Source organism: Telopea speciosissima, chromosome 1 (genome assembly GCF_018873765.1).
Source record: "Telopea speciosissima isolate NSW1024214 ecotype Mountain lineage chromosome 1, Tspe_v1, whole genome shotgun sequence".
Lineage (NCBI taxonomy): Eukaryota > Viridiplantae > Streptophyta > Magnoliopsida > Proteales > Proteaceae > Telopea > Telopea speciosissima.
The window spans coordinates 78,148,362-78,169,697 of NC_057916.1; the positions used below are offsets into that span (position 1 = coordinate 78,148,362).

Below are 21,336 nucleotides of genomic sequence, written 5' to 3' on the forward strand. Positions count from 1 at the left end.
CAGCAGCAAACAAACTTTTCCTAATTTCTTGTTGCTTCCATCAGAGATGATTTCAGAGTCTTCTCACTGCCTGATCACTGATCAAAATCACGGGTCGACGAGTCAATACCCGAACCACCACCCTTGCGTTGTGTTAAGAATACACACAAACCCATATCGCACAGACACCGAAGCTATATAGATAGAAGCCCTTTGCACCTTTGGGGCTGTATTCTCACCACCCAGCAAGGATTGATTGTTCACCACGCGAGGTTCGTTCTTGACTCAAAACCCTAATTTTGTAAATAGTCTCGACTGTATAATCACATTCACAGTAATCCTCGTCTTCTTCTCCGGGTCTTCTTTTGTTGCCCCTTCAATCTATATATATATATATCCTATCTATCACTAACTATCCCAGTTTAAAATGAAAAAACAAAAAGGTATCAGCAACAGTCATTATTATTGAAAGCCTTTCCCTCTAGCTGCTCAGGCAAGTCTGGCCTGGCCTAGTTTTGGCAGTGAAGGGCAGCTTTGATTTTCTGAACGGTGCAAGAGATGAGATTATTAACTGTCTCAACAGATTCCACCGTAAGCTTCGCCGTCGGGAGATTATTAACGAGTATCTGAAACGCCACAGTAAGTAGGGAACCACTTGCTATTTTTCCAAAGTTGCTGCTATTGCCATCTCCACCGGAACCACCATGAGGGGTGGTGGGTCCACGAGTACCCGGACCATCGGGGACTATAGCAAAACCGGAGGGCAGGAGTGCCACGTAAGCAGAATCACCACCGTTCATCACAAGATGCATTGCTGGAATATCCACCGGTGCATACACAATCAGAGAGCCTGAGGCATCGATGCAAGTCTCCTGGAGTAGTATGAGCATGCTTGTCTGGTTCGCGTTCATTGTCTGCAAAAACATTACCAAAACAAAACAAACAAAACAAAAAATTAGTGTTTTCCAAAGGTCCAAAGCCGATTAACGGTTAAAAACCCTAAAAAGTCAAAACCTTATCACAGAAGCTTTCCCCCAATCCTGACATACTCAAAGAAAAAAGGGTAACAGATTTCCTGCGTTTCAGCTGCTATCTCTATTTTACTTTTTTGACTTTCAAGGAAGAGGCAGAGGTCCCACACCACTGCAACTGCAAGTGGGGTCGCCCCGTAATTCTGGGGCCCACCAAAGCAGATACTTCCAAAGCCCTACTTTTGTTTTTCCGTCAAAAACACCCCACGACAGTTTCTCACAGAGTCAGAGTCACAGTCACAGAAGGGTGGTATGGACAAACCATTCATGAGGGCCATGACCCAATGACCACTCCGAGGGTAAAACAGTAATTCAGTCAGAGGTATACATCGTATACTCACACTAGCTCGGAGAAGGGAGACGCAATTGCCTTGATCCTGGCCCTTGGCAATATGGGCCATCTCCTGCATGGGCCCACCGTTAGAGAGTATGTCCCACTCGCTCCTGAGATTCTCGTCTCTGAGAAAATCGAAGAGGCGCAGCGGAGAGACGGGGAGCCAGACGGAGGTGGCAGCACTCAACACCACACCTGGTGGCTCACCGGGCTCGTCCACGCTCTTGCGAGTCATCACCCTCACATCCTCGTCGACATTGGCGGTAGGCAGTTTGTTCCATTTGTGCACCGCAGACGGACACACCCCAGAACAAAAGTTCTCCGTCATTCGCTGCGCCAGCTTCAACATGCTTCTCCTACCACTTGAGGTTATCCCTGCTGAAAGAACAAAAATCCAAAACCATTGTTACAGAACTTCTGTCGAACAGCAAGGGAAGAAATGGGCGTTTGGGGGTGGTGGTGGTGGTGGTGGTGGTGGTGATGGTGGTGAGAAGAGTACCAGTGTGATCTCTAGTGGGGACACTGGAAGACATGATGATAGCCAGGCATTGACATTGCCTCTGTAAGGTAGCCACCCATCTATAAGCACCGAAGCCCATGCCGGAGCTCAACAAAGGACGGTAAAGCTGGTGCACCGCCCCCTCATCGTACACCGCATGTTCCACCCATGTTACCTGTCGAGTGAGTTTCTCAAAATTTTCACATTGCACCAACGAAAGGTCGAAAAGACAACAGTTCTCTAGCAATCTAAATAAGGAAATAACTTCTCAATCAACCCTGCAACAGAGACTTAACTCACTGAGATAGCATAGCAGACGTTTCAGCAAATCAAACCATTGAAAGATTTCACATTGATAGCGGAATCTATTGGGAAGAGGAGAGGAGATATGCTTGTAAATCCGATATAGCCCTAGAAACTAGGTCCGTCATCATGGCTGGGATTCTGGGTTTTGATTGAATTGTTTATTAGCAATACACCCGAGAGAGAAATCGAGGATTGGAATAAGATAGAGAATCATAGATTGGAATAGAAACATCAAACACATATTTAAAAAACCAAATTTGACGATTACAAGGTCTAACCAAGAGATAAGGCTTAGTGAAATTAATGTGTTCAAGGCCCAGAAACAAGAGTAGAAGAAGATTCTATTCAATATAAAATTGCTGCAAACCTCGATAAGCTCTGGTACGAAAACATTAACAAAACCCTAATTGCGGAAAACACACACAAAGACCTTTTTTTCAAGTTGATTACTGTAGATGCTTCAGGCAGAAGTATCAGAATTACTGGCATTTTACGTTTAAGTAAAAGAAACCCAACAAAACCCTCCATGTATTTTGTGAATTTCATCCTCTAAGCTATGGAGTTATCAGCTCTGATACCACTTATTAGGACTTTATATAAGAACCCATTAAAGGAGGTGATTAAGCTTTCAGTTTTTATTTTGTTTTGTTTTGTTTTGTTTTACCTTAGAGTAGCCATTGGGCATATCTTGAACCACACAGCCAGACGGAAACCTCCGGCAGTTCACAAAAGGTGGAGCAGTTGAACCTTCTCGGAAGGTGTCTACAGACACATCGACCACCGCCCAAACCCCCTCTGCGTGCTGCTTGCAGAACCTCAGGAAATTGACCTCTCGAATTGGGACCAGTGGTGAAAGAACTTGGAGCTCTGCATGCATCTGCAATGTCCAATCGATTTGTTTCAGAGAAAGAAGGATTGAAAGCTCTAATGAGATGGTGACATTTACCGCTCTTAATCTTCCAAATAAAGAAGGTAGAAAAACAGAAAGATTTGATATCTTTACCAACTGAAGTGCACCATTTCTGGTTCCCCCCATTCCATTCGATATCACATCCATGGTTGAAGCTCGCGCGATCAGACCAGGAAACATTTCAGCCCAACGATTCTTCCATAATAAGGAGAATAAAAACAACAAATCAAAATCAACAATTCCCAAAAAAAATAAAAAAAATACAAGAAAACAAGCAATTGAAGTTGATGGTTACCGCATCCATTAGAGTCTCAACAAGCGCCAAACTATTGATGATAACCATACCAGTCTCCCTTGAGGCCTCAGTGATGAACCCATTGGGTTTCATTTCAATGGTGGAAGGGAAAACCCGGATATACTCATCATGGTTCAATGTCTCCCTCCCACCATCAAAGCTAGGGATCCATAGAGGTTCATTCGTATGAGCCAACTTAACCAATTCGTCCATGGCAGATAAAGCAAGCTCAAGCAACATAGATCTCTCAAGGTTTGTGCCAGCAGATGTAGTTCTAGGGGAAGGCATAACAGCTAAGCCACCAGAAACTGAAACCCCACCACCACCACCAAAATCAGAGACCAAAGGCAAAGTTACTGCCGTGGTGTTAAACCCACCAAACCCATTGTTTCCGACACCAAGTTCCAAGCTGGAGTTGGGCATGGGAGAGATTGGCCTGCCCAAGAACTTCCCAGCAAGGGCACACACTCGATCAAGCTCATCTTTCAGGCGAGCATTCTCAATCCTAAGGTGTTGCTCTTGTAAAGAGATCTCGCCTAGCATTGCTGGGCCACCGCAGTTGTTGCAGATTGGATTCCTCATCACATCCCTAATTGTCAAGTTCTCAGCTCGTAGCTTATCGTTCTCTTGTCTCAGTATTGAGTTTTCATGGCGTTCGAGTTGCGTCTGGTTCATGTCATCACAAGATTACACAAAACTGAAAAAGTAAAATAGAAAAAAAAAATTGGAAGGATTATAGAAAGGGGGAATGCAATAATTTACCTTCATCTGAGTACGGCGGTTCTGAAACCAGAACTTGACTTGTCTGGTTTCTAAGGAAAGCCTCCTGCTGAGTTCCAGCCTTTGCTTCTCATCTGGATGTGGGCAGTCCTTGAAAAGACTATCAAGGGTTTACCCAAAAAAAAAAAAAAGAATTAGGAATCAGTGACTCACCCTACTTCACAGAGACTGAAAATGATAAATCTTACGATTCGAGCTCTTGGATTTGCTGTGGAGTGTGTCGATGGTATCTCTTCTTCCTCGGTGGGTGGTCGGCTTCCTGATCATCACCAGATGCACCATCCATGTTATCACTTCCAGATCTGCTTTCATACCCATCTTCCTTACTAGTCCTCCCCGCTATTGCAGCAGAATCTATATTTTCTCCAATCCTATTTCCGTCGCCTTGCCCCTCCATGCTTGTTTGCTGCTCCATATTTCCATTCAGACCATTACACAAACACAAAGATGAGCTGAAAATGAAGCATAAACAAAAATACAACAGAAGCCATAGATTTTTACAGAAACTTTGAAACATCCATAAGAGTAAAAAATCATACAAGAGCGAGAGAGAGGCCTGGTGAAGTAAACATAGATTTGGCCAGAGACGGAGCGACGAGGCGTGGCTGAGCGATCACACCTGCAGGCATGTTGCTGTAAGGTATATCGGCCACGACTCTTGCACCACCAACACCAGAACTACTCTCAAAAAAACCCCCAAAATTCATTAAAAAAAAAATTTCTCCTTAGTTCTCTAATTTATTTTCTCTGGGTTTTCTCGTCAGATACTTCTCCTTCATGTAAACATAATCTCCATCTCTGCTAGAAATAAAACCACATTTGGGAAGAAATCGCGACTAAAAAAGCGGAAAAAAGAATAAGAAACGGAAACAGAGTGAACAGAAAGAGACAAAAGTTAGAAACTAATTTCTGTAACTCCCTCTCTGAAAAAGAACTCTGAACTGGAGAGAAAGAAAGAGAAGGAAGGCAAGCTAAAGCTAAAAAGCTTTACTGCTGCTTAGCACTTCGTTCTCTCCCCGTCTCTCTCTTTACAAACCCAACAAAAATGGGAAAAGAAAACCACCATGAGAGGAGTTCAACCCCAGAAAAAGAAGAGAAAAAAAAAAAAAAAAAAACAAAAGAACCTTATTGAGCTACAGTTATAACCCTTCTCCTGCATGCTTAAGCTTCCATTACTGAATAACAAAAACTACAAAAATGAAAAAGAGAAAACGAAAGGTTTCAAAATAGCAGAGAAAGTGAGAGGTGAAGATAAAAACGCTTATGTGGATTCCTCGAAGCCTTACAAATACAAAAAACCAAAATCAATGGAAAAAAGGTCGGTTGACTCTCACACACTCAAACACAAACTTTCCCTTCTTTCCCTCTCACCATATCCGTCAGAGATTAAATCAACAAGTAATAATATTTTTTTAAAAAAATTTCCCAGAAAAGAAAATCTCTCTCTCTCTCTGTAAAAAACGTCTCTATCGCTATGACGGTGAAAAAAGGTAATTCCATTTCAAGTACCTTTTTTCTTACTCCCAATTACATAACAAAGGAGAAATTTTTTACAGAAATTCCAGATTCGTACGTATCATGGAGATCTCTCTCTCTCTCTAATCTACCTTTCTACCACCATAAAAATAGGGATCAGTGCCCAAATAATAAAAAGTAAAACAGAGAGAGAGAGAAAGAGAAATGGATCTTTAGCTGACTTACTAGGGATTCTAGACTCTAGAGTCAAGCGTAGATGGACCCCTCTTTGCTTTATCTCTCTCTGTTGTTTCAGAATTCAGACCACTTCACTGGAAATCGTTGCCGGTAAAGTGGTCAAACTCCGTCGTCCGTCGCTGTGACTTCGCCTGAGATTTGCTCAGCTGGACAGACCATAGTCCACACAGACACAGACGAAAATTTTTTTTGTTTCTTTTGGATGGTAAAAAATGATAGATATCACTCTTTTTATATTAGTTTGAGAGTGATATGAACCGTTGGATCTCATCTTACAAACAATGGGGCCCATACTGTTTGGAGTTGGATAATGGGATCCCGTCATACTTGCGATCTGTGGGTACATGGATTGTGAAATCCACGAAGGATATCAAACGTATCTCACAACTTTTCCCTATAATTTCTACATGGAATCGTTTCTCTTTTGACCATGGAATTCTTTGTAATGACGTCATTCACCTCTGCTTCTTTCCAAAGGTTGAATTGTACTTTTTGTAACGGATGCTTTACATTAAGAAAAAAAAAGTAACTGATGTTTCTGAAAAGACCATCTTAACCTTCGGTTACATTCTATTCTGAAAATGAGATCAGACCGATTGAATCGGTCGGATCAAATCATCAATGAATTCCGATCCAATCGATCAAATCGATCGAATAAAATCAAATTTGATCGATCGATCGGTCGGATTAGCATTGATTTTGTTTTCCAAAAACCGTTAGAAGACTTAAACCGATAAGATTGATGTCCCTGAGATTGTAGCCAGGGATCATCGACAAACCTTACCTATTCGTTGGATCCTTGGAGCAGCTTTCAAACGACATATAAGTTACATGATAAGTTTAGAGAACGTTGATTGTCTTTTAACCGACAAGATCGATGTCCCTGGGATTGTAACCAGGGATCATCAAGAAACCTTAGCTATTCGTTGGATCCTTGGAGCAGCTTTTAAAACGGCGTATAAACTACATGATAACCTTTGAGAATGTTGATTGTCTTTTAACCGACAAGATCAATGTCCCTGGGATTGTAGCAAGGGATCATCGACAAACCTTAGCTATTCGTTGGATCCTTGGAGCAGCTTTCAAACGACGTTTATGCTACACGATAAGCTCAAAGAATGTTGTTTATCTTTTAACCAACAAGATCGACCGACAAGATCAATCAAAACTGGAAAGAGAAAAGCAAAATTAAATGTCGATCGATTGGCCAACAAGATCAATCAAATCTAGAAATTATTGGACTGGCGGATAAGATCAATCAAGATTGGAACAAAAATAAAAAACATTCAATATATAAATTTGGAGGGGGGATTATATATAGGAGCATAGCCTATGCCAATGCCCCCATGCGTCTTATCTCATAAGAATATATCTATGCCCCTTGTTAGGGGGAGGAGAGAGGTAGATACAGTGGAGTCTGGATCCTCTGTCGTACTGTAGGGTGTGCGGTGCATATTCTGCGGCACAGCAAAGGCCACGGGGCACATATGGTGCACATGGCCTCTGTTGTACCACAAGATGTGCACCGCACACCATGCAGTACAGCAAAAGATTTTTATATAGACACAGGGAGCACTGGCATAGCCCACACTCCTGAGCAAAGAACCACTTCGTATAAATTTTTTTTTTGGCTAGAGATTGTTGTCTGACATGGATCCAGGTATTAGTATTGGATCAATCAAATTTTGAAAAAAATAAAGAAAAAAATCAATAATATTCAATATATAAATTTCTAGAGGAAAAAACTCTGTCTAGGAGCATGGCCTATGCCAACACAAAGAACCACTTACTGTAAAAAAAAAAAATTTGGGGCAAGAGATCATTGCCTGGCATAGATGGAGGTATCGATATCGGATCAATCAAAATTGGAAAAAAATCAATAGAATTCAATATATAAATTTTGTGGGAAAAAAACTCGATCGAATTGTCAAGGCATTATCATAGGCCATGCATGTCAAGGCGCTTCCACATTCAATATATATCTCTCTCCTCCCCAAGTAAGAATATATCTATGTCCCTTTTTATATGGAGGAGAGAGGTAGACACAGGGAGCACTAGCATAGACCACGCCACAGTTGTCAAGGTGTCACCTAGGTGTCTAACTAGATTTTTTGGGTCTAGGCGACTGTCACCATAATGGTATCAAACCAGGTTTGAACCTTATTTATGTCAAGTAAATGTTATATATTTGTTATTTCATTTACTTAAGATATTATTCATAAATAAGCAAATACCTCCTATTTGAATCTAGGGAGAATGTTTTCTGTGCCGGTGGCGTAGGCTACACCGAGACACATGGGGTGGGCAAAATGACCACCCTACCCCCTTGAAAGGTAGGCCCATGTGTCTGGGCGTAGGCTACGTTGCAGCAGAGAGAACATCACCCCTTGAATCTAATAAAAATAGTTAAAAAATCAAATTCCAAAAGGATAAAAAAATAACCCCCAGTTCAAGAATAGAAACTGAATTTTTTACGGTAGGTGAAATTTTCAACTTTTTAATTCCTAAGTTTTTCTAAAATCTGACAATTCTATAAATTTTAGTATGGTAAAACATTGCTAAAACTAAAAGAGCAGTAAAATATTCATTTATTTTGATATCTAAAAAAATATTCATTCAGAGCGAGATTGATCCCTGACATGGATCGACTGATCGAGGTATCAGTATCGGATCAATCAAAATTGGAAAAAATAATTTAGAGAAAAAATCAATAGCATTCAATATATAAATTTTGGGGGGAGAAAAACTTTATTTGAGAGCATGGCCTATGCCAACGCCTATGCGTCTTATCTCTCCTCCCCATATAAGAATATATCTATGCCCCTTGTTTGGGGGAGGAGAGAGGTAGATACAATGACAGCTAGCATAGGCCACACTCTTGAGCAGAGAACCACTTCCTATAAATATTTTTCGACCAAGAGATAGTTACCTGGCTTGGATCGTGGTATTGGTATCGGATTGGCCAAATCGACATGGTATCAACCTCGATACCAATCGGTATTAGATTAGAATCGACTGATCCGACTTGATCCAAATCAGAAGTACTTTGGTTTTTATTGTTTGTAAACTATTTCTAAGATTTTTACATTTTTATTTTACTTGTGTCTCTTATTTTGTCTTTTATTTCACTAAAACTAGTTATCTTTCACTTTTTTTTTTAAATCTGGATTTTTTGAAAATTTTAATATTTTCTTTGACCGATACAGGGACCGATTCCTAAAAATTGGTACTTTTTCACTTTTTGGTTGACGCAAGCCCACTACACATATATCCGGATCAATATCAACGGAGACCGATAGCATAATTGCCTGGTCGTGTGCCCCTACACCAGTGCGTGTGTAGGAGCATCAATATGAATGAGATTTTTTTATTTCATGGGGCCGGGAAATAATTTTGCATGCTCTTGTGTTTAGGCACAACATTTAGTGTTCTCTTTCCTTTTTTTTTATATGAAATTTTTAGATTGGGTCAATAAGGGCTTTCTAGACTTTCCACATACTTCTATTTTCCTTGGACGGGAGTTTCCTATCATAGGTGGGCCCACATATTTGACCGTTGGTTTTCTTCATCCTTGGCGAAGGAAAACTTTCACTTTCCCTTGTTTGGAGAAGGAAAAAAATAGACACATGGGAGTACTCGCGTAAGCCACACTCTTAGATAGAAAACTCATCCCCCCCCCCCTGAAAAAAATCAGAATCTAATGGGGCAAAATCTTCTGATATAATCTGATACAATCAATCCAAATCAGTATCAGTATTGATATTGGTATTGATGACTACTGATACCAGTACCAATACCATGAACTAAATCCCTAAAGTGAAAGAAAAGTAAAGAGGGAAAAAAAGAGAGGAAATTTTGGGTCATTATAACTGAGGAATGGGGTCTTGGATCTTGACTTGATTCTTTGTATGAATGAGATTGAGAAGTGAAAGAAGGAAAGAAAGCAAGAATGAGATTGAGAAGGGAAAGAAGGAAGCGTGTAGGTGTAGCTGTCCTCCTAAATACAAAACGAGAAAAATAGGTAAGCATTTATTACAAACAATTACAGGCTTGCAAGTTTAAGGGTTCGAATCGCCAGAGCCTCACCTTGCACTCTTATTTAAACATTTCTCTCCTTTCCCAACTTGTAATGCTCCTTGCCTACCCTTAAATATCTGTCTCTATATATAAATTGATATGTTTGTATTTTCAGCTATAAATGTGTTTTTTCTTTAATAAGTTAAGCTAATAATATCTACCATAAATATTGAATTTTTTTTTTTTTTGGTAGACCATAAATATTGAAATTAGTATTGGTCATTGTGGTCCTCACAATTGTATAGCCTATAACATTAAAGGATCGATACTAAGCGTATGATTTTGATCATGCGATCTCACCCACTTCAAAGTATTTTTATCTATTGTGATAAGAAAGTACTCCTAGATTAGTTAGGTAGAACGTGGGTCACTATAACCCAATGTTATAGGTTCAAATCCTACATAGCGCGATTCCGTTCTTGTTTGTTAGTTCAAATTATAATGAAATAATTTTAATAATAATTTGATATTTTTATTTGCTCCATTTTCCCAAGTTCCTTTAATAGAGGGGGGTGGACCCCACCTGGGTAGTGTCTTCGGATAGGGGTAAGGTGATCATTTTTGCCCCCTCTATTAGAGAAACTTGGGAAAATAGACCTGCCCGATAAATAGAGCAGATAAAGGTCCAATAATTTAACCTCTTATGAATTCAAGAAAAGAAGCATAATAAAGGGCTTATATGGGGTGATCTTGTAGTTATTGGTCTACGAAGGTGCTTTGTTGAGTGCTATATTTTCCCATTGAGAGCCTAGTTTTTTTTTGTTTAAACAAACTTATCTAAATAGTAATTCAAAAAAAATTAAACACTTAGAATAAAATAAAACCAATTTACTACCACAATATCACCCTCCATAAGAGGGGGGAAATGGAATTAGATAAAATGTTTAATGCCTCATGAGAGAAACAAATTCTACAGTTAAATGCTAGCAATATAACAAACATATAGGTCTTTTAATGTGCAATAGCAACTTTAATTGATAAAAATAATTAAAGTTTAAGATCAATACAAAGCTCTTTTAAGTCTTGAACAATTTTTTTCATCATTAATGTAGTTTTAATATGTAGCAACTAAAGGAAAAAAAAAAAGATATTTAATAAATTTTCTTGTAAACTCATCAACAATGTCAAAGTGTTCCAATTGTAAAACCATTAAGCTAAACTTAATGATTTAATAGTGCCCATAATTTTAGTACTTTATATAACTAGATGTTTTTATGTCTACTTGAGATTAAATTTCTCAAATTATAATTACAATGTTCGAAGTGACGACCTTATATCCAGTTTTAGGTCAAAGTTGATCAGTCATAGAAGAAACGGTCATATATAATTATTAGTGTATACAAAACATTGGTCATAATTCATCACAATATTTCTTTTTTCACTGTTCCAACATCATTTTAACCTTTTCAAAAAATAAAATAAAGAATATTATGATTACTTTAAATTTTTTTGCTGGTATTAAATAACAACATCACTGTCCATAAGAAGGGAAAAATAAAAAGTAGTTAAAGTGCAATGTTTCATGAGAAAAAACAAATTCTACACTAAGATGCTAGCTAAATAGCAAACACACAGATCTTTTAATGCACAATAACAACTTTAATTGACATAAATAATTAGAATTTAAGATAAAAGCAAAACTCTTTTAGATTATGAATAATTTTTTTCATCATTAATATAGTTGTAATATGTAGCAACTACAAGATCAAAGATATTTAATAGAATTTCATGTAAAGTTATCAAGAATGTCAAATTGTTTTAATTGTAAAATGATTAAGCTGAACTTAATGATTTATTAGTGCCTATAACTTCAGTACTTTATATAACTAGATGTTTAATGTTTATTTGAGGTTAAAGTTTATAAACTACAATTAGAATGTTCGGAGTGATGATTGTTTATCCAGATTTGGACCCATAGTTGGTCAGTCATATAGGAAAAAATAAGATATATTTATTAGTGTAAACAAAACATTAGTTAAATTCATGACAATTTTTTTTATTGTTCCAATATCATTTGACCCTTAAAAAAAGAATGGTATGTTTATTTTTTTACTGGTATTAAATAGAATTTTTGATATAATAGTACAATCATTCAGAAGAGGAAAAATAATGAATTAGATGCTAGCAACATAATAAACACACATTTTTTTAATGCACAATATCAATTTTAATTGACAAGAATATTTAAAAATTAAGATCAAAACAAAAAAAATTTAAATCAAAAACAATTTTTTTCATCATTAATATAATTGAAATATGTAGTAACTAAAGGAAATGATACTTAATAAGTTATCATGTAAAGTCATCTTGTTCCAATTGTTAAACCATTAAGCTAATTTAATGTTTTAATAGTGCTTATAACTTTAGTACTTTATATTACTAGGTGTTTTATATCTATTTAAGCTTAAATCCCCCAATCAACAATTACAATGTTCGAAGTAATGACCTTTTATCCAGTTTTGGGTCTAGAATTGATCAATTATAGAGGAAAAATCAGTTATATTTAGTAATGTATACAAAACATTAGTCATAATTCATCACAATATTATTTATTTTGACTGCTCCATAATCATTTTAACATTTAAAAAAAAAAAATGTTGTTTAATTTATTTTTTTGCTTGTATCAAATAGAATTTTTTATATAAGTTCCCTCCCTCCCATGCCCCCACTCAAAATATCACGTAGTTCATTTTCTTCTTAATTTATCTGACATACTTTATATGGCTATATATAAAAGTTCTGTTTGGATCCTAAGGGTTCAAGTTGCCAACAAATATTTGCTATAGTATTACATCATAGAGAAATTATCAAACCTAATAATGAAGAAGTCATTGTTTAGAATAGTCTTTCTTATTATTATCATGACATAATGATGATATGAATTTTTGGTTTTGTCCTTAGACTCAATTTTAATAATAGAAGATTCTAATTTTTCATCTATGCTAATTTGATATAAAAATTTAATGTTTCTATATAATATACATCATCAATAATTCTTCTTAGTTTGTGGTTGTTGTAAGTCAAATGATCCAGAGTAAGCTTATATCGAGAGACGAGAGCTAATGATGTCTAAACTAGTTTTTTTTTTTCTTATGATATAATTTAACATTGTTAATTTAATGTTTATTTATTATAAATTAAATTATAAAAAGAAACAACATGCTTTCGATATTTCAATTTATACTATATAGTCTATGTTTGTGTATTGCTTGCAAGTAATTCCTCAAATCAAAATAGTGAATTGACATAATAAGTATTTTAGTTTTCTGGTAATCAAAATAATGATCTATATGAGTTGAAATCTAATATGCAAGATAAAATTAAGAACACTCTTAATTCAAATAGTAATCATAATTTTAAGTGTTACAACATATTATTCCGAGCATCAAAATAAAGCCTCTGTGCAAGGATAATTATAAATCCAGACAAGGATACTTGTGTGAGTTGTACGATCAAAATTTATATCATACACGTTTTTTTTTCTAAACTTGATATCGTAGAGATGGATGAGGTGGAAAACTAAGAAGGATAAAGTAAGGAATTGAATGATCATATTAGAGTTGAGTTAAAAATAGCACCGATTCATGATTAACTTAGAGAGAGTCGTTTGAGGTGGTATGACTATGTTCAACGGAGGTCTTTAGGGGCTCTAGTCCGGATGAGTGATATGATTCGAATTAAGAGAACCAACAAAACCAGGGACGGGCCTAAGATAACCCTAGGAGAAGGGGTGAAGAAAGACATGCTTAGCTTAGGCCTTGCATAGAGCTGATTGAAAATCAAAGATCCATGATTGATCCCATTTATTTGATTTTTGTTGTTGTAATGCTTCGAGTCCTAAAGCAGAATGTTGGGCAGTTAAGAAGCAGTTCGTAACTAAGAAAGATTGATATCCTAGAGTCTATATCGATGTTTTATGTCCCTCATTTTTTTTTATTTATATTCTATTGTCTCCCATTTTGTTGTGTTGTTGTTGTTACTCCCTTTTATTTTCTTAATTATTATTATTATATTATCTCCTTTAAGATTCATGTAACCGACCACATTAAGTTAGACTAATGCTTGAATGTTGTTGTTATTCTTGTATCTTTTTAATATGATTCCTTGTCCAAAATAATGACATACGATATATTAATCATTTCCATTATAAAACTATAGCAATGGTGAACTATTTATAGTTATTGGTATCGATTATGCTAACCCAAACTAAATATTCTTATAAATCACTAAGTATTCATCATATTTCATGGGCACATTAACTCTAACCATCCAAATAGATCCAACATATAAGTGTATGTTCGAATTAACAAACATACGTTACATATTTCTATTTTATGTTAAACATATGTATATGTACGTGTTTATTGCAAACACTCCTAAACCAAACTAATGGCTTCCAACGTAACATGATAACCTTCATTTAAAAAAGAATGAGAGAGAAAAAATGAGACAAATTCATGATTTTTTCTATTTTTAAGAAATTTACAATAATCTTCTTTTTTATTTTATGTTCTCATCAAAATTTTAAATAGCTAGATCAACAAGAAATACATTATTAATTAATATGTTCATATTTAAATAACGTTCTCCAAGTGATACTATGGGTGTTGCAATGACAAAATTCAAATGAACTTATTTCCATGGACGTTAAGCTAACATTTATGATTAGAGACTACCAATTTATTTAATATGAAGGAAAATAATTTCACCAATCATTTGATGATTACAAATTACTAAATTGTTACCGTAAAACATTGGCCCCTTGAATAGTGGAGTCCTTGAATTTATTGTAACTATTCATCGATACTTTAAGAATTTATAAGTTCATAATAAAATGTTATTTTATACTTGATCTTAATTGGTGAAAACAACAAATAAGAATATAATTATATGTTATAGCAATTACAAAAATGAAATAAAATCTAATTTTTTTTATCATCAATACAAATATGATGCAATATTATGTTTCATATTAAAATTTTACACAATCAAACAAAAACATCTTATTTATTTTGGGGGAGAGCCATGTTGTCAGTGTAGGGTTATCTTCCATATTACACCAATGATGTCACAGAAATAGTATCATTCAAATCGAACCAATATGATAAGAGGAGAAAAAAAAAATAATAATAATAATAATAATAATAATGATAATAATAAAACCAATGTAAGAGGACATGTTGTACATTGTTTGGGTGAGAATTTTTTTTTCTTAAATAGGTTTAAGGATATCTTCTTTTGTTTGACCAAAACTCTAAATTACTTAAATAGACATGATCTCACATTCTTTGTTGATGGCTTATGGTTATACCATGTGTGCAGTTATATTAATTGCATGGGTGAACCCATGAAAACATTTAATTAAAATAAAACAACAGATGAACTATTTTTGACTTATATTTGTAAAAATCAATAAATAAATTTAGATAAAATAATGGTAATAGCATCAATGGTGTTGATGCTACCTATTATGTTGCAAGGAATAACTACATGTCTTTTGATAAAATGCATTAGAAAATGAAACAATGTTAGAATTTCCATTTAGGAATAGTTGATATTGTCTTCATTAATATTTAAAATTGTCACTAACTAATATTTTATTTTATTTTCAATAATAATCTAATTTTAAACTAAAGCTAATCCATTAGTTATAAAGGTAACTAATCGATCCACCTAAAAAAAGGTGTCTAATCTAAAGTTGTTAACTAAACATATTGTAGCATTAACTGTACTATGTCATTATTCATTAAAAGTCTAAGGTGGGTAAATCCCAATGTTATTATAGTTAACTTTTGTAATTATGAATTCTCTAAAAATGATTTTCGATTAAAAGAAAAAAAAAACTAGTATATTATTTGAGGGCTATTTACAAAAATATTTTTATTTTTTTAAAATTTTATTTAATTTACTTTTCTCGTTATTGGGCATGAATGTCATCCCTACATTGCATGTTGGTGGGTGAAATCCATTCATTAATGGATCACATAAACAAAATTAAATTCTTCACTCTAAACAAATTTTGACTTTATGGAAAAACAATTATATATCACTATAACATCATTATTCGAGTATCCCTAAAAAAGTAAAAGCTTTTCTTCACCACAAATTTAAGTTCATTATTACTCCTCCTATATGTTGGAGGTTCGAAATGCCCTTCTTTTTTTTTTCTTCCATAAACTCATCAACATGCAACAATGGCCACCGGTGAAAGAATTATTTTTTCATTATGCTATATGAAAAACCCAATTAATATTCTATAGGTCAACAATATTTAATCGAATAAAAGATTTTTGAACCAACTACTCTCTTTATCTTTATGGAGGATCCTAACTATTTGATATTAACCATCCTCATACATCTATAGGAATAAGCTAGCTACTTTGCATGTAAATTATAAATGTGAACATGTTTCAATGGGTATGGGTTATGTTACTTATATATTTGGTGAGTTATGAAAACACTCCCAAGTAAATACTTTGCCATGACATAAATACCCCTCCTATAATGACAAAAGGACATTTGAATAAAAAACAACTTAATTAATGACTCCTTAAAGAGAGAGAGAGAGGGGGGGTGACGAACATGCGATATTGCGATGCAAATATAACTATTTTAGCACTTGGTTCAAAGTCGGTGGAGAGGGGGACATGACATGTTGTGGATGATAATGGTATTGATGGTTCAACTTTAAAAAAAAAACAGCAACACTAAAAATAGCCTTGTTTTCATAAAGAAAACATATTAACATATGCTCAGTTCAAGGCTTTAATTACCAAAAAAAGTAAAATCAGTTTAGGATACAAAACATTATTCTTTTATTTGTCATCAACTAACAAAATTGCTATTGGGATCTATATATGGTGTCTCATGAGAGGATGTATCTTCAATCATCGTGACTAAAAAAGAAACAAATTTTAAATTAAGAATGTGTGGTTTATTTATAATATATTTTTTTTGATAAACAGTTTATTTATAATATGGAGTTTGCAATTATAGTTTTCACATTTATTAGTTTAATTCAATTTTTGTCATTCCGTTGAAGCAAATTCATATTCCCATTTGGCCTTCCACCCCTTCAATATGATTTAGTGAATCAAAAGAGGTTTGAAAGAGCTTGAACAAATGCTAACAAATTGGTTGGTAAAAGAATTGCAGCTCATCTATTTGCAATTGGGATGAAAGTTTATATACGATGAATATAGTTCTGTCAGTATTTGGATTATAAAATATTCTTTGCCTCAAATTGCCACTTCTCTCCACAATCACATTTAACTCTTTCATATATTATTATAATTTTTTAACTAACAGTATAATTTGAGAAAAAGAAAAATGGATGGAATGACTTAGTCCTCTTCCTCCCTAAAAAATGGAAAGAAAAACTTGCTAAAATGACTTAAAACTGCATTCCAATGATATGTCATCGGCCAAAACTTTCAAACCGGTCAGCTCCAAATTACTAACAGATACACTGAATTCCATCTTTTTAATGTGGTGGTGGGTATGGGTCACTGGTAGATAAGCCATTAAATAAGTTTGACAACTACCTACATGTAAATACAATCATAGAACAACTAATGTATGACTGTTCAAATGTTAACTTAGTGGGGTATTTGTCCTACAAAACTCTAGTTTTTTATAAACCAATTTTATTGATGCTTTTATGCTATTAGAAGTGATAGCTATCTTCAACCAAACACGTACCCCACTTCCCCACCTCTTACTAAAGAAGATTATGAAATAAAATAAATTTTTATACAAAATTTAAACACCTTTATAAGAGTATTTTTGTATCTTTGTGATAACAAGTTTCTCAAATGATTATGTAGTCCTCAAAATCAATCATTTAGCATGTGGAAGAATTTGACTAGAATAATTGAGTAGGAGGATAATACTATTCTTATACATAATTTTTTAGTTTATATATATATATATATAACATAAATACCAAATACCATTCACTTTTGTTTTAAAACTTAGGAAGAAAAATAAAAATCTTTTGATTTAAATGTAGGCAGACTACACCAAAGATTATACAATACATGAATCCACAACACAATATCTTAATAAGTTCCTATGAGTACTTGATGTCTAATCATGAATTAAAATATTATGCAAACAATCATACATACCCAAATATTTGTCATGTAGCAGATGAGTCCAGTTTTTTTGGACAAGTAGACCTTAAATTCTTTTACTCATATAAAATTTTAGTAAAAAAAAGTTTGCCAAGTGGCAAAACATAGGGTTTGAAGTTTTAAGAATATGGAAGAGTAGACAATAATGTTTGAATTACTATAAATGTGCATAGATATACATGGGACACATGTCAGTACACGTGGGGCTTCTTCTATTGAATTAGGCTATGGAATTTGAAAAATGACTAACCTAGACCATATCTACCCAACGGTTAGAATTGTCACATATCATTCCACATGGCACAATGAAAATGCGTTGATTTAGTAAACTTATAAAAGTCTAACAACTTTTGAAGATCAAATTGACTTTTCACATTAATATATTTGTTTCTTAAGTGTTGGCATTCACCAAGAATCAAAGGATTTCATTTTGAATCCATAGTATAATAGTGCATGTAGTATCCACCAATGTTGGAGCGGTTTCCTTTATTACCAAAACATGTGTATACAGAAATAAGTTGAGTTATATTCATACATGACTGTAAGAGGGGGGATTATTCATTTATTGACATACTTGTTACGGTCAAATTTGTAATTCGACCAATATTACACATTCCTGTCTACAAAAATAAATTGATGATTCTTTTCCGTGAAACTCATTATTTTTATTTGAATTCGACTTGTCTCTCTTACAATTATTAAACCTTATGAATTTTCAAACCCTTTTTTGGTAAAAATGGAATTTACTGAATAAAAGAATCATGTAAACAACCTATAGTTTTAGATAAACAAAAGTCATGAAGTCACGGAATAGAACATGGCCAACTACCCTATTACATCAAGACTAAATTTATAAGCTTGTATTGCTAGAGCATATCTAACAAGCAATATGCATATGTCTAACTATCTCACCATATTGAGAATCAATTGCATAAGGTTGCAAGCTTGAGGAAAGAGAAGGTACACATTGAGATGTCCAAATCATTCAGTCATTCAAACTTGTATCTAGGTATCCATAATCTATCATAGGTATGTGCTTGGTACAACTGTAGCCTCAATCCTGCCTCAACAAGATAAATCTTGTAAATTCAATGGTAGAATCTTCTCATAAATGAGAAGTTGTAGGTGGGGATAGCATGCAAGGGTTGGGCTGGGCTCCAGAAGCATGACTTCCTAGAGACTGCATCAATAGAACTATAGAGGTGGACAGTTCTTATTAAGCTTGCACTTGTGTTCCATTGTAACACAAAACAACAAAAACTAGATAATCCCATTTGCATTTGGAATATTCATTTTCATCTATATGCAAGATTGTATCTGAATGGCTCCATTGATTTGCGTGGTTCACCCAAGATGGGTTACGTCCATGGTCGAACAATAAGTAGAGCTTCTACTATTCTGATGATGTAATTACGAACACTCACACCCCTATGTATAGTGTTTCATGTAGTACAATATAGAGAAATCCTAATTTTCGAAGTACAAAATTGTCTCCAGTATAAAGGACTTCTAAACATTCGATCGTCAATATTGGGGAAGAATCACTAGTACTTCTTGGATTAAGTTGAGATCAGGCTTCACCAATAATAGAGATTTGCAAAGCTTGTTATCCTGTGATATTTGTTTGATTTCCGTCAAAGCAAATTTTATCAAATGATAAAATGAATCATTAAAAATGATAGAGATTTTAATATTTTAAAAAGCAATGGGATGTTTGTCCACTAATATTGTTAGATGTCAAATGAAGATTTGACATGAAGCTGAAAGCTATTTTCTATCAAATGATTTGACATGAAGCTGAAAGCAATGGGATGTTTGTCCACTAATAGGATTGCGTTGGGTCGGGTTTTAAAACCTTAGTCCAACCCTGAGTCTTCGTAGCTCAACTCAAGCCCAACCCGGTCTTAGGTCAGGTTGAGATATTTCAGCTCAGGCCCAACCTTTGTCAGAATATTTTTACCAAGGGTTGAGTTGGCCCTGATTGACCCTAATTTTTGCTAGGGTCTGGTTGGCAATTAAACTTGTCAAAAAATAATGCCTAGCCAATGTAATATTTTGACATTTATTTGAAATAAAAGTTAGATATCTTTGAGGTACAAGGACTGTTGGAAAAGAAACAAGGTGTATATGGTGGGTGATACTTGAGTAGGGGTTGTCAACCCTTAAACCGAACCAGTTAAATCGATTGAAATGCCCAAATCAAGTCGAAAAGATTCTTTATTGGGCTGCCTTTGGTTTAGGGTTTATGGAATCCATTGAAAAGCGGATTGCAACAGACCGAATATAAAAAACAGGATCAAAACCAAACCAAAATAAAACCATCAAGAAAACTATACCAACCCGAAAACTATACAATTTTTTTTTTTCATAATGGCAAATTGAACCTAAACTAGACCGAACCAGATATTAACCCATTAACAGAAAACCGAAAAAGCCAAACACAAACTGGACCAAAACCAAACCTTTCTTTTTTGGCTTGGTTTCAGATTCACCTATTCTCACCCTTAAATTGCTTCAGCCCGACTGAACCGACCAATTGACAACCCTACAATTGAGATAGCTCACTCTTTATTTTTGTATTTGGGCAAGAGATTGTTGTTTGGTCTTTGTAGTGCGTGCACCAGTGTGGGGGCCAGTGAGAGCACACACAAGGGCATCAATATAGATACCAATACGATACCAATTACTAAAACCATGCTCCAAGGTATAATCTCCTAGTCATGTTTATAGATACCAATACTAGCCCGACTGAACCGATTATTATTGCATGAATTCAGGCTTAGGATCTCTCTCAACAATAAAATCTGATTTCTATGCCATTTAGTATCCTTCAAATTCAATAGAGAGCAAACCTTTTAGTGAATACTTATTGTGGTATTTATGTCATTTGTTTGGTCTTTGTAGCGCCTCCCAGGATTTTTGGGAGGGCTTGGGCCTGTTCATGTTACTCACACGCTTGCTCATGGAATTTCATGGGCCTGATTGAGTCATATTGGTAGTAGCTCAAGCCCAACCCAAGGGTTCATATCCTTAAACCCACCTACCTCTACTTGTCATTGCTGTTAGGTTTCCCAACCATAAAACCCAGATTCCCAAAACCCTCAAGCCTATCCTTGAGGATATTCTTCATTTGAAAACATATTTTTCCTCATGTAATTTTCTTTTTGTTCCAAGGGAGTTAAACAGCATAGCTGACTCCTTGGCCAAGCAGGCCCTGACCGTGACGAGAAGGGCAGCTTGACCTAATTTCGATCCATGGATCCAAGAGCAATATTTG

At 34.9% G+C, this 21,336-nt stretch overlaps 1 protein-coding gene across 2 annotated transcripts; it reads right to left on the reverse strand.

The window, feature by feature from the left end:
* Nucleotides 1-482: 482 nt before the first annotated feature.
* LOC122642016 (homeobox-leucine zipper protein ANTHOCYANINLESS 2-like) lies at nt 483-5,035 on the reverse strand. 2 transcript variants are annotated; one of them, XM_043835400.1, is made up of 10 exons: nt 5,000-5,035; nt 4,674-4,846; nt 4,323-4,540; nt 4,117-4,234; nt 3,355-4,020; nt 3,153-3,254; nt 2,814-3,026; nt 1,844-2,018; nt 1,352-1,722; nt 483-893 (listed from the first exon to the last, which is right to left on the reverse strand). In XM_043835400.1, exons 2-10 carry the CDS (start codon nt 4,839-4,841, stop codon nt 489-491), a joined length of 2,436 nt encoding a protein of 811 aa, XP_043691335.1. In that variant the 5' UTR covers nt 4,842-4,846; nt 5,000-5,035; the 3' UTR covers nt 483-488. The 2 variants fall into 2 exon arrangements, with proteins under 2 accessions (XP_043691335.1, XP_043691343.1); XM_043835408.1 differs by lacking the exon at nt 5,000-5,035 and having other exon boundaries at nt 1,352-1,719; nt 4,674-4,927.
* Nucleotides 5,036-21,336: the final 16,301 nt, after the last annotated feature.

Excerpts from the sequence above, each read along its gene's own strand:
- LOC122642016 (XM_043835400.1), bottom strand. The coding sequence starts at position 4,841 with ATGAATTTTGGGGGTTTTTTTGAGAGTAGTTCTGGTGTTGGTGGTGCA. Across the intron at positions 4,235-4,322 it reads CAAATCCAAGAGCTCGAATC|TCTTTTCAAGGACTGCCCAC; the intron begins GTAAGATTTATC and ends AACCCTTGATAG. Across the intron at positions 2,019-2,813 it reads TGCCCAATGGCTACTCTAAG|GTAACATGGGTGGAACATGC; the intron begins GTAAAACAAAAC and ends CTCACTCGACAG.